The sequence below is a fragment of the Chlamydotis macqueenii genome, chromosome 2 (assembly GCF_036417535.1).
Source record: "Chlamydotis macqueenii isolate bChlMac1 chromosome 2, bChlMac1.mat, whole genome shotgun sequence".
NCBI lineage: Eukaryota > Metazoa > Chordata > Aves > Otidiformes > Otididae > Chlamydotis > Chlamydotis macqueenii.
The window spans coordinates 9,667,610-9,680,941 of record NC_141557.1 but is presented as its reverse complement, the minus strand read 5'-3'; the positions used below and the strand labels follow the sequence as shown (position 1 = coordinate 9,680,941).

The window sequence follows — 13,332 nt, the reverse complement described above, 5'->3', positions numbered from 1 at the left end:
TAAATAATTCTTCTGCACATTTTTTTTACACCCTAGCTTGTAAATATTGCATATCCAGGCCTATAAGCTGCACCACAACCTGCTTGTGGAATGGTTTGTATTCCTTAGAAGCCATAAAGGAAGTCAGAACAAATATACACCTTGTAGGTGTGACCAATAAATTCCACTTGCAGTGCCTGCATTGCAAAGCAAAGGTCTCTGCCTCACAGTTGGCAGAGGAAGCTCCTCAAGAACAAATCTGCTAGTTGGCCTCCTCAGAGCTGAAGGAGAAGCCAACAGGTTCTTCAGAGGGCAAGCAGGAGGGCTCTGGTTGTAGCACTCAGAGTTCCATAGCTTTTTGAATTGAGGCTGTAGTAAAGTTGGGTTTTTTTGTTTGTTTGTTTTGATTGTTCTGCCTAATCCTCATCAAAGAAATTTGTGTTCTCTCTGGCTCGTATCAAAGCCATGACCATGCTGAACAAAAAGTCCTAACACATGAGTCATGCTCTTCATTAATTATCAAAAATCACTTCTGCAAACTGCATAAGGTGTCTATCATCCCAGTAGTCAGATTTTACACATCGTTTCAACAGAGTCCCTTAACAACACAGGTGTGCAGAGGGTAAGTAGACCTCAAGGCAGTAAAATGCATTGAATGCTTACTTGCTAAAAATTTAGAACTGCTGTTTATGTACCAGGCAGACCACTAAAATGTATAAAAAAGAATGGAAATATAAATAGAACACATTTTTTTAATGACATAACTTTTTTATCCTTTAGCTTAATCTTTGGGGAGTGAAAGAAACATCACTGTCACAACATTTTGAGACCATTTTCCCACTCTCTCAGGGTCCAAATACTCTTATGCTGTAAAAAATTATAGCACTTGTATGGTTTGTTCTTTTAAATACTGTAATTAGGAACCTTATTTGCATGGCAGGCAAAGCTGGCAACTTTCATGTACTCAGCGTGGTGAAAATGTCAAGTTTCATGGCTTGTGACAGATTAATAGAAATTTTTTTTTAAAACTCTGCAAATTATTCATAGATATTGAGTAATCACCAGAAGTTCCATTTTGTGAAGAATAAAAATAGGGCAAACTGAGTGTAGCATCAGTCTCCATGTAGAGTGTTGTCTGTTTTTTAACGCATTTAAATTGTAGGCTTAGCAAAATAATATTCACCTGAGATGAAGCAAGTTGTAAAATCTTTCAAATACTCTTTCATCGTCTTTTGCACTGTAAATCCATATCAGTGTACTTAGCACAATTTTAATGCATATAGATTAAATGATTAATATAAAATTAAATATTAATTTAAATTAATTAAAAGTCCATAATTTAGTATTGATTGGTGTCAGAGACCCACCAAACCTGGACTGCTGTTGTTGGAAAGCATCTGTTTCTGGACCAGTCATCCCTTTTCTGTGACTTTACTCTTGAAATTATTCTAATGACAGTAGTGTGTCAGTCAGAAGACATTTAATTATGTGGACACCTTGTGGGTCCTCTTCTCTCCCCCTGAAATGATGGTCCATGAAGTCACTCTGCAGCACTGATCGTTTCAGGGGAGGGAAGAGGACAGTACAAGGTGTTTAAATAATTAGCTGATTTATGAAGGCTGTAGATGTACCTCACAGAGGTAAGTCTGCACTGCAAATATCAAATCCAGACCTAAGTTTTGTTTCCATGTAGTTACATTTGCAAGATGTGATTGCTCTGACACTCTCAATCTATCTAATCTTTGTGGTCTAGCTGTTTCACCTCACCCAGCTGCATGGTGCAAACCACTCTAATGCAATGCAAGTGGTCACAGAAAATCAACCACTAACTAGTGAGCATTGCAATTAATGTCTTTTCCTTAGTAGGGATTTTGCTTTTTCATCTTTAGTACTTGGTCACTGTCAGACATAAGAAGTGATGTTAGTACAGCAAATCTTTATCTTTCTCTCTCCATACTAGCTATATGTGTGGTACAGGACCATATTTCTGTAGAAAATGTTGCAAACAGGTCATGCTTAGTGGATATAAAGGATATAAATATGAATAGATAATATATTTTTGGCTGTATTGTAGCATGTTGTGGAACACCGTGTGGCATTCTGCAGTTTAAGGAGCACCTTAAGAGTTTCTAGAGAAGGGCTCAAGAAGTTCAATTTGCTAAAACAGAAAAAGAATTTTTAATTGATCACTGGCTTTAAGTAACTGCATGTCAATAGAAATGTGAGAATACATACAGCTGTACATTGACATTTGTTCAGTTCAGTGCAAAATGAAGCAAATCTTTGAACACTAAAGATATTAAAGAGTGAAAGATGTGTGCCTTTCTAGTATCAAGTCTGGGTGATGATCAATATTCTCTACTCAACAATTCAGGGAAGTTATTTTGTAGTAGGTCAGCACAATACATCCTTCACAGATTTCATTAATCTTTGAAGTTTAGTCAGGTACTTGCTTCTGTAATGTATATAGAGTATGACTCAGTGCTTCACAAAATAAATTTTGTTCAGTGGTCAAAAATTTTGGTGAAACCTGAACCAAGTCCTCAATGGATTTACATCTGCTGTGAGTAACAGGAGAACAAAATAGCCAGTGTATTTTTCTTAATCCATTTATGTATTATATGAAAATGAGTGGCTGCAATTTTCTTCATTTCCTTTACTCTGTAAATCATGTTGTATAAATATACCATATTACAAAAACGTCTCTTTTAATCATGTGCTTTTTCCTATTAATTTGATTTGACATGTTTATATACCTCTATATATAATAGATAACACATTTACAGCAGTATGAGCATCTTAATTTTTCCAATATTGAGGTGAAAAGGAGGCTTCAGTGCAATATAAACAATGGACATAAGCTTCAAATTCCTAAACACAGTAAACACAGAAATGTATACACATTGCAAGTCATTAGTTCAAGCCCACCAAACATTTCCTGAGACAATTACCTTCACTGCAATAAAATTTACTTTGCGCAATCCTCTGGAGCGTTACTAATTGCTTTTCTTAACCTCCAGAGATTAAAGGATTTTGAAATGAACATATAGACAAGTAGTGACTCTAATTTCAAATCTAAGCTTTATTAAGGCAAGCTCTGTTTTACGAAATAGGGTCATTAAGAGAATGTTTAATGTTGGAAATATCCAATCCTAATCTCCTCATCTTCCTCCAGTCTTGAGAAATTGCACTCTGCTGTATTTTTTTAAATATGAGCTGCAAGCTCAACTCATTTCCATCTGGCATCAGCTCTATGTGTCATCTTCAAGAATACACATAACAGTGTTGGCACTTGTTTCTCAAATCCGTTTCCACTAGGGGGTATGGTAGACTGTGACTGTATTTCACAGTAAACCTCCTGTATGATATTGTAATACTAAAGCATACGCACATAAGGGAGAAGAACGGGCGTGCAAAGCTTGGTGCATAATTTATGGAGATTTAAATCCTGTCATTCATAAATGTAATTATAACCTACAGCTTGAAAGTGATATGGACCTTGCCATATTGATCATGCTCCAGCTCTGTTTATTCAGATCATTCATTTGTCGACAGGCAAAAGATAATAAGAATATTGTTAGTAAGTAAAACAATTAATGAAAGGAAATACTTTGATTTTACACAAAGAATATTGTTTGTTTCTGTGCATGTTGTGCACCCTCCCACCTTCAGATAGGAAATATAAACCCAAGGGGAGGGAATATTATTAAATCAGCAATCAACCTTCAAGTCATTTTGGTATAAACACTGTAATTATTTCATCTCTAGTAAACAGAATATAAGACAACAGCATAAGGGTGACAATTTGCAATATGCTTTGAATGTCTTTGCTAAAAAAAAAAAAACCCTATTATGGCTGAAGGCAACATTATTGAAAAAAAAAAAAAAAGCAGGAGTTGTGACAGCCAACAGAGGGGGTAATTAGTCAGGAAATTTCAGGTAATAAATTTAGCAGGTCATTGCAACAGACATTACATTTTGCGTGGGGAGAAGTGACTGTTTATTAGCCTTGAAGCCAGACCTGCTTACCTTCATGCAAAAAACCCTCATAACAAAGTACTAGAAAAAAAAGATAGGTGCGGTTAGTATAGTCCAGATGCCTTCTAAAACTCACAATCTTTTATTTTGGAGGGTTTAAGTTCACTTATGTCACAAGAATCAACTACAAATTTACATAGGTGTAACTATAGCAATATACAGCTTGGGGTGGGGGCAAATAGACAACAAATCTGATATAAAATATTGTCTTTCTAGATTAAAAATGCTACTACCTAACATTTTACATCTCAGTGGTAGCAGATGCACGTCTCAGAGGTAGGTTACGTTTCAGCCTGGGTGTTGTGGTTTATGTTTCTGGTTGCTTTCACCTCCACAGCCGGCTGAGTGCTGGCATGATGCAACCTGCCAGCCGGGAGGGACGGCTCTGCTAACCGGCAGCACCCTCCTCGATCTCTGGGAATGGTTTGTTTGCAATTCATCAAGTCATCAACAGTAGCACGCACTTCAGTGAGCCTCTGTATTTAGAGTGATGTAAAGACAATTGCCATTAATATTAGCTAGGCTTCAGAGGATCTGACAGCCACACGAAAAAGCGGTCTCATCCATCTAATTTAAAGTTCCTGGTTGGGAAGTATCAGGAGTGCATTTTACATGTCTTCGAACCTTTTCTCAGGCTGGTTGCCCTCTTGTTAAAAAGTCTCTTAAAAGAATATTTTGCAGTCAAATAATTACTGGTTTTGTTTAAATGTTCTCATCCAGCACATAATGAACAGTGAGGAATTCCCCAAAGGACATCTATTGTTATTGAAATGTTTATTTATTGAGTGCATTTGCCAGAAGCCCCCCATGAGAAAAATCTCATTTTATGAGCTCCTGAAGCAGTCAGTTCCCAAAACATTGAGCAGAAATGCAATTTGGACCAAGTAATCTCAAGGTCTTTTGTTTGCTTTTAAATAAACAGCAGAATGTCAATGTGCAGAAAGTTATGATGAGAGCTGCTTTATTTTCCATATTTTGTAAATATTCTTGGCAAGGCTGTGCTCACATGGTGCAGAGGTGATTCCTTATGTTCAAACATTTGATTGCTACAGTAGAGAAAAACAATATCCCATGTAGCAATATATGAGTGGGTATTTTAAATGATTCTGAGATTTCTTCTTTCCTGCTAAAGAATGGTGTTAACCCAACATCATCCCACTTGCTTAAGGAATTTTTTTTCCACACAATTTTTTCCTCTCTATTTCTCTACATTTTCTCATCAGCAGTGAGCACGTACCAGTGCTTCTGGCAACGCGTAAATGGACATGACTTGGATCCTGTTGTGTTCCCAGATTATCCAGGTGGAGTCACTAGAGAATAGTGCCATGGTCTCTGCCAGGCTTCATACTGCTGAAATCCCTGCCACTCACTGCCTGGGTTGGATCACTGCAATGATCCAGCTTTAATCTGTACAATTTTAATGATGCCATTAAGTGCATAGCTGCAGTGAGTGGGATAGTGGGACTGCTGAGGGGAGGAGTGTGGTCTGGGCCAGAGACAGGAGCAAAAAACTCGGGCAAGGGAAGGAGGGGAGGAAAATTTCTGTCTTTGCTGATAAAGTCGAAGCCTAACTGCAGTGTGCTTGAAAGTTTACATTGGCTCCAGGTTCTCAGCTATAATGGAATACATGCTGTAGATTTGAGAGGCATCTCTAAAGTTGTTTTTTTTCACCCTGTCCTTGTCACGGGACAGCTTTGGGTTGGTGCCTTTATTTAAAGGCAACTCCTAATCGTACTGTAAGTATCTGAGCAGCCAGAGAGGAATCATCATTTCCCTTAGGCTGGCAATGCAGGAAGGAGCACAGTGCAACATTAGTTGTATTCAGTGTATCGTGAAATTCCCAAGTTCCTTCTACAGTTGATTATCTCAGTATTAGTGACAGAATCGGGGAATGGCTTGAATTTTTGTAAAGCATTTATCTCAAATAAAATATACTTTGCAATTGTTCAGTATTATAATCTAAAATATTATTTAAATGATGCTGATAAATGCTTTATAATTACCTAACATTACTAAAATATATTTCTTGTGCATTGATGACTTGGCATCTGGAGCATCCTTTAGCAATAAAGTCTTGCTATTTTCTTTTTCTCCCTCCTCCAAAGAGTATTTAGAGAAAAATGATTGATTAATGACAGTTCCTATTAAATCCAAAATAAAATGTGCACAGTGCATACTTTGCTAGTGAAAGACTGAAAGGATGCTTCTTAGTCTTACTCTGATTCCCTTTGTGACCTCAAAGCAAAGTTTTATGGTTAATATTAGGTTTTTTTTTCCTGAAATGGAAAAAGTTTGAGGGTATTTCTTTTTAGGATATATGCGATGCAATTAAGCACACTTCACTAAGTGCTCTCCATTATATGAATGCAAAATATTAACATGTTAGTAAAAGAATAATTTAATATTTCATTTCAAGGTCTGCAACAAAAATATTTTTCAAGTTCTTTTGTGCAGCAATTTTTCAGACTTCTTTCTCTGTAGGAGGTCAAAGCATGTTACACATACGGTTCCAGCTTTTAAGCAAGGTTATTATTCATAGTATAAATGTAATTATTTTCACTGATTATATGAGTAATAAAAACTTAGGAACTCACATAATCCATAGTATGTAAGTAAACTTTTATAATAGCGTTAATTTTTGTCTTTGTTGAGTCTTTGTGCTCTTCTCTGTAAATTATTACATTATAGTTTCTGTAGTCTCTTGTTATCTGGAAATTTACTTCAAAAATACATTTACTATGTTTGCGTGTGTGTGTTTTTCTTATGTTTTCCATATATATGTACGTTAGTATGATTTTAGGATATAAGAACTGAAATTTCTTTATTCCTTTCATCAGATGTGCATGTAAGTTGGATATTATTGGGATGTGTGGAACATGAATGCAACCTTACATATAAGGATTTATTTTCCTTTTAAAATGCATAATGATTTTTTTTTTGTCAAACCTTGAATATTTTGCCATTCTTCATGTGGCTAATCAGTACCTTCCTGTAAATGCCTTATAGATTTTAATGCCATAAAGGACCATCGAGCTACACCCAAAAAAAAGTCACCACAGAGACAAATAATTTCCCCTCATAAGTTATTCAAGGAGGTGATTACCTCTGTTGTTAAAAGATAAATACTTTGTGGTATCTTTCTGATCAAAATCAACCGTTGGATGAGATATGTCCAAAATCTTTTCCCCCCATGTGTTCTTGCAGAACATGATAAAAATAAATCTTCTGAATTTCTTTATTGTCCCTCTGCCTTAGAGTTGTGACAAGACGACTAAGCTTGTGTTGATATTGGACATATACAATTTGAAACTACAAGTAATTTTTGGATGCTGAATTCCAGTGATGATCTATGCTGTACTTGGGTGCATAATAATTTCAGTGCCTCCATCTTGCCATCTTCATAGTAAGAATAGTATTTACAGGAGTGTTCTGAAGTTTAGTTAATGTTGTTGAAATTCTTTCAGACAGGCACAAGATACACACAAGAAACCACAAGAGGTATAAAAATGTATGCAAATGTAGCTAATGAAGCAAAAGGAAGAGGGCTAAATGGTGTCTTAATAGGTTCTCTTTAAAAACCTATTTTGATAAGGAATATTATGCCATGTCTCTTGATTATGAATCCTACATTTTTAAATAATCTCTTCCAGCGTGCTGGGACCAGCTGTGACCTTCAGAGTGCACTCAAACCTCCAAAACGTTTCAACTGCAGATGTTGCCAAAGCAGCAGGTAAGTCCTTGTCCTCCATTTCTAAACTGTGACCTCCCACGTGTCCATTTAGTGGGTAGTAGCACTACAGACAGCACAGAGACATCTCGTTCTCCCAGAAGATTGACATTTAAAGAGGGAGAGAGTCGAAAGGTGAGTGGCACATATGGGAACTGAGGTGTAACATCTCCGAGTCAATTAAAACTGCCTCAGATTCCTTCTTGTCAAGGAATGGATTAAGTAGAGACTTGTACTCAAGGCTTAGCATAGTGGAAAACTCTTCACTGTTTTCATGAACTCATAAAAACAGATTGGTTATTTGTAAATGAAGATGTAACGCCTTCACTTTTTCAGTACTTTTTTTCCAGGGAACAAACATGTTATTGCATCTTAGCCTTAATTTCTGGATCAAAAGATGGTAAAAATATGCCTTTGTCGGTGTGCTGTTTAGGCAGTTTCAATGACAAGTTAATCTTAGGAGTAAACGTTGTATTTCTGGAGCTAAACTGCTGCTGAATAAGTACCACCGTTCTAAGGACTTCTGTTTGCTTCTTGTCAACTTGGCTACTAACTGTATTATAGAGTTGTTGACTGCAAGAAATAATTTCTGCAGAGTAATTGAACTGATAACTGTTTTGCTTTCAGATTACCCAATTGATAGGTTTTAAAAATTGTGAGTAAACAAGTTACAATGTTTCTTGAAAACAAAAAGAAAAAAAAAAAGTCTGTTTAAATAAATACTAGGAACCCTAAATTTTTCATTAACTTCTCCTTTTGCTTCACCATGGATCAGTTTAGTTATAGAAAGAATTGGGGGAGTTCCCATGCCAGAACTTTCCTTTGCAGGACCCATTGGAGAACCGTCTTGTTAACTGGTGATTAGAGAGTAGATACCATTTTTCTTAAAGGAGTTTAACATGCCAAAAAGCCATAGATGTTACTGTCAAAACTAAGGAATTATAATGAAGTAATTATTAAACTAAGGGATACCTCAATGTGTATGATTTACATGGGAAAAAATAATATGGCTTTTTTATAGCAATGCCTTGCCTTGTAAACCTGTTGAATCTGTCTGAAAGGATCAATAGATATGATGCAGCTGGTAGATCCTGCCTGGATTGCTGAGGGCTTTTAACAAGGTCTTTCACTAGAAGTTTCTAAGGAAACAAATAGTTTCTTAGAATGTGGAGTGTGGAACATTAAAATAGTGGATCAGCAATTGGTTAAGAGGAAAGAAACAGAGATTACAAATAAATGATTAGTTTTCTAGAAGGCTAGAGATAGAAAAATAGAAAGATCTCTGCTGGGACTGTATCATTCAACACACAAATGAGTTGGAAAAGAAGGTGAGCAGTGTGATGATAAATCTTGCTAATAATACACAATTATTCACAGCATTAAAGGTGAAAGTTGATCTTAGAAATGTATAAAAACCTTACCAGGTGGAGTAAGTGGACTCAGAATGGCAGATGAAATTCATTGTAAATTAGTTTACAAAAATGCATATGAAGAAAAAAATAGCTTTACATATGAAGTTATAGATCTAAATAGACCACTACTGCTCTGGAGTAAGAGCTTAGTGTAGTAATATGTAATTTGAGGAAAATAACAATTCAGTTTCCATTATCAGTTGAACAAGAAAAGTGTTTTTAAGAATAATTCGGAAAGGAACAGAAATTAGAACAATGTCACTTGTTTCTGCATAAATCTATCCCTTGCCCCTATTTACGACATACAGTTCTGCTTCTCATACCTCAGAGGTGTTAGAAACTCTGGTTGAAACACAAAGATTCAGAGAAAGGTAGAAGGCGTGGCTGTAAGTACAGAATATCTTCCATATAACAAGTAGTGAAATAAGGCAGGAATCTTTATTTTGGAAAAATACGAGTATGGTATGAGAAAAGTCTGTCAAGTCCAGAGTGCCACAGTGAATGTGGACAGCATTGTGCCGTGGCTGTTACAATGCAAGAGAAGATGGAACTGGCAGAAGACAGGTTCACAGTAAATCAGAATGCAGTTTGTAGCTTTGCCTGTTGTGGATAATGTGTTCAAAAATTTGCATATAAGCAAGGAACCAGCAACATGGAATAGACATCCACTGAAATTTAGCAAGTCCATAGAATCCTTGTCAAGTTCAGGAGGTTCGTGAGGTTGGCCTGTTTCTACCAAGCTATTCTGAAATGTATAAATGTTGTGACTAGTTTATTTCAGCAAAATGCAAGAAGTAATATTAGGTTTTTTCTTACCATTGGCACCAAAGTACTTGTTTTCAGGTTCCTTAACTTAATTATTGCTGACAAAGTCGGAAGGTTCTGGGGACAAAAAAAAATGTCACCCCAGAGGAAGCTGTACAGATTCATCAACTTAAATTAATCTTCTATATTGTAATTTTATGTACTCTATATATTCCTATCCCAGGCAATTCCTAAATTCTGTTTGTTTAGTACCTTAAAATTTTCAGGTTTTGATGACTGCAGAAAAAAAGCTTGTAAAAGTCTTACATCAGCTCCTTTCAGCTCTTCTCAGTATGTCACCATGACCATATTAAACTTATAACTAAACCTTGTGTTTGCCTTTAAAAAAAAACAAACACCTCCAATTCTGTCCAGCCGTCAAATATTTTAAAAGTATCTCATTTTTCTTTTCTAACCCTTAAATAAGGCTGCAGTAGCTTGTCAATGTACTCAGTAATCAGTTCACTTATTTTAAGCATATTTCTTACTTGCAGATCTCTAAAGCCAAAAATAAATTCAGTTAAAAGATCAACAGCAGTATATACTTACATAAGAAGTTTTTTCAGGCTTTAGTTGTATTTAGAATTTTTAAAAGTCAACGCTGTCTTGAACAAATGCATTCCAGAAACTTAATTTACCGAAGGAAACCAAAGCACAATAAATCAATGCATACTCCCAGGGTAGGCACAGGTAAATGCATTACTCCATGCTGTACTGCTGTTAGGTAACTTGACATCCATCCAGGAACTCTGAAAGCAGATCCTGTCTACAGAAAACAAACAGACCAAACTGACAGAAGAATTTCACTGTCCATCACATCTTCAGAAATTAAAAGAATTTAGAAATTGAGGTAATCAGATGCCATAGTAATTATGAGAATGTAAATTGTCCAGATTTGCAAAAAGCAATCTATTAGTGCAGATGTTACGTATGTGCGCACCCCACTGATATCCACAGCAGTTTGATCTCGTTAGTCATGTAGTATATATTTTGTAACCGAAATTGTTAAACTGCACATTTTCCTTGCATTATTTGGGTTTAAATATAGGGAACTATGTTTAAAGTTTTCCATCCTCCTCTGGGGAGTTTGACAAATGTGTGGGTTAGAGCAGGCATAGGACTGTTCAGCAATTATGCAAACAGATGAATGACTTAGAATATCTACTAAAAAGTAGAGATATGGAAGTATGATAATAAAAACGGTTTCCTATGTTTTCTTGGAGTTTGAGATCCATTCTTCTTGGTGTACACAAGACCTGGCTTGAGGAGAGATAAAGCACTCTAAAATATTTCAGCCACATTCTTGCCAATAAAACTTTTTTTTTCCAGTAATCCACAGTTCCAATTCTGTGTAAATGGTTTGATTACTTTTTTTTTTTTTTTTTCAGTTTCTAGGGCTACATAATTATATGGGAAAGCTGACAACAGAGTAATTTAAAATTGTGAATAGCTTGCTTTCTCACATTAACAATACCTTGATTTGCTCTTAGACTACCCTGCAGAAGGACAGCCAGTATTTTGCCAGCGTCGCATATTTTGACGTTCATAATGTAGAAGATATTTTGCATCAATTAGCTGTTCTCTGCCCTATTTCTGTTTAATAAGTCAGACTCAATGTAATTTCATCTCAACATTTTGAAGAAATAAACTTTCTCCAGACATAGATTACCTCCTCTAGAAGTAATTACACTTGGCAGATGACATCATTTAGACAAATGAATGTGGGTTTCATTTCTCTTCAGTTTAAAGGTTAGGAGAAATCTATCAGAGAACAATTATCAGTAGATGACTCTATTTATATAAAATTTTGATATAGTCAGTATAGTAATGAGCAATGAATTTGCTCTATATGTACTCCAGAATCCCGCAAAGACATGCATAGTAACAGTAATAATTAGAAAAGATGAATCTTCTGAAGTTTCCAAGCACAGAATTTTAGCTTCAGATGGCTGTAATGATAATATACTGCACACATGAAAAAGAGATGTAGGAGAGAAGTCTTGTGCACAGACACTCAGCATTGCTGGAATGAAATAAAAACATTTGCTTATGTGTAGCTGCAACCTTTTAGTAGTTAGATGCTTACATTTTTTTTTTGTATTGTATTAAAATGCAACATTTTAGATGTTATAAAAAATGGAGACTGAAGGGTAAAGAGATGTATGCATAGTGCAGGCATATTAGTGATACGGGACGGATAGCACAGCAAAAGGCAGCGCATAACCAGATATTAGGGAATTAATAGGTCTTGTGTGCACGTGCTTGTGCCTAAGATATGTTGTGATGTACATCATTATGAAAAGTCAGAAATCTTGATTTAATGTTTAAAAATATATATATTAGAATATAAAGAATTTTTTTCAATTTTTTTTTTAATTTCCCTAACTTTTAACTAAGCTGTTGATTTGGTTTATTTTCATTTTTTGTTTTGTTTGTTTGTTTGTTGGTTTTTTTTTCACTTTTCTTTTGTCCTGCTGGTGAAGCCTACATTTTCACAACATGCATGACTTAATTAATCATGACTTATCAAGAGGGATATTGAATCATATAACCTTCTTGTCTAAACGTTATTCCTCTGCCAGCTTTCTAATTCTTAAAAAAAAAATGCATTGCAAAATTAATTCCTCTGAAAAAAAAAGAACACAAATGCAAAAATACTATATTATCATTAAAATTTAGCTGCATAACAAGCTAATTTAAATAAAGATACTGCCTCGAAAGTATTGGAATATAGTTTAAAAATACATATTGAATTCCTTAGAAGTTTTAATCAGCTACAAATAATTAAATTTGTAAATTTACAGATTTTGAGATTTGACACCTACAAATTTTGGTCATGGCCCAGCTGTGGTGAAATATCCATGGCAACAAATATTGCAATAGAACTTTTTGACATTGAAACTGAATAGTTTTGCTAAAATTGGCAGCTCTGAACAGGCAAAACATGATCCTTAACTTTTAGCATTAAGCAGTCCTTTGGAGATGAAAAGGGTACTTCAAAACCCTTAGAGTTAACTTACCCTGTCTAGTGATTTAAGCTGATGATGTCTTATTGGTTTGGAGTGGTCCAAGATGTCACATTTTTAATCTTAATTAGGATGACTAAATGGCTGCTCATATTAATGACCCTGGATTCACTTGGTGAAGGTGCTGTTTATGCCTTATTCTGACTCCAATACAGATCTGACCTGTATTTACAGATGCCAAAACTTACTCTTTTAAGTATGCAGGCCTAAGTATCTAAATCACTGGTCTTATTTCAGAGGCTTTTAGTTCTCATCACACCATACAAACTTTGAATGACATTGGATAGTTAGCAGGATTGAAATATAGAATTTTCTGATGACCAAGAAATTAAAAATGCAAAGCCAT

The 13,332-nt window shown here is 35.4% G+C and overlaps 1 protein-coding gene across 1 annotated transcript in view; it reads left to right on the top strand.

Annotated features, from left to right (window-relative positions):
- The window catches only part of PTPRN2 (protein tyrosine phosphatase receptor type N2), a 668,183-nt gene that overhangs the window by 293,404 nt on the left and 361,447 nt on the right, over window positions 1-13,332 (top strand). The window contains exon 11 of the mRNA XM_086741882.1: window positions 7,668-7,747. Coding sequence (XP_086598008.1) covers window positions 7,668-7,747 — 80 coding nt within the window. The remainder of the gene's footprint in view (window positions 1-7,667; window positions 7,748-13,332) is intronic.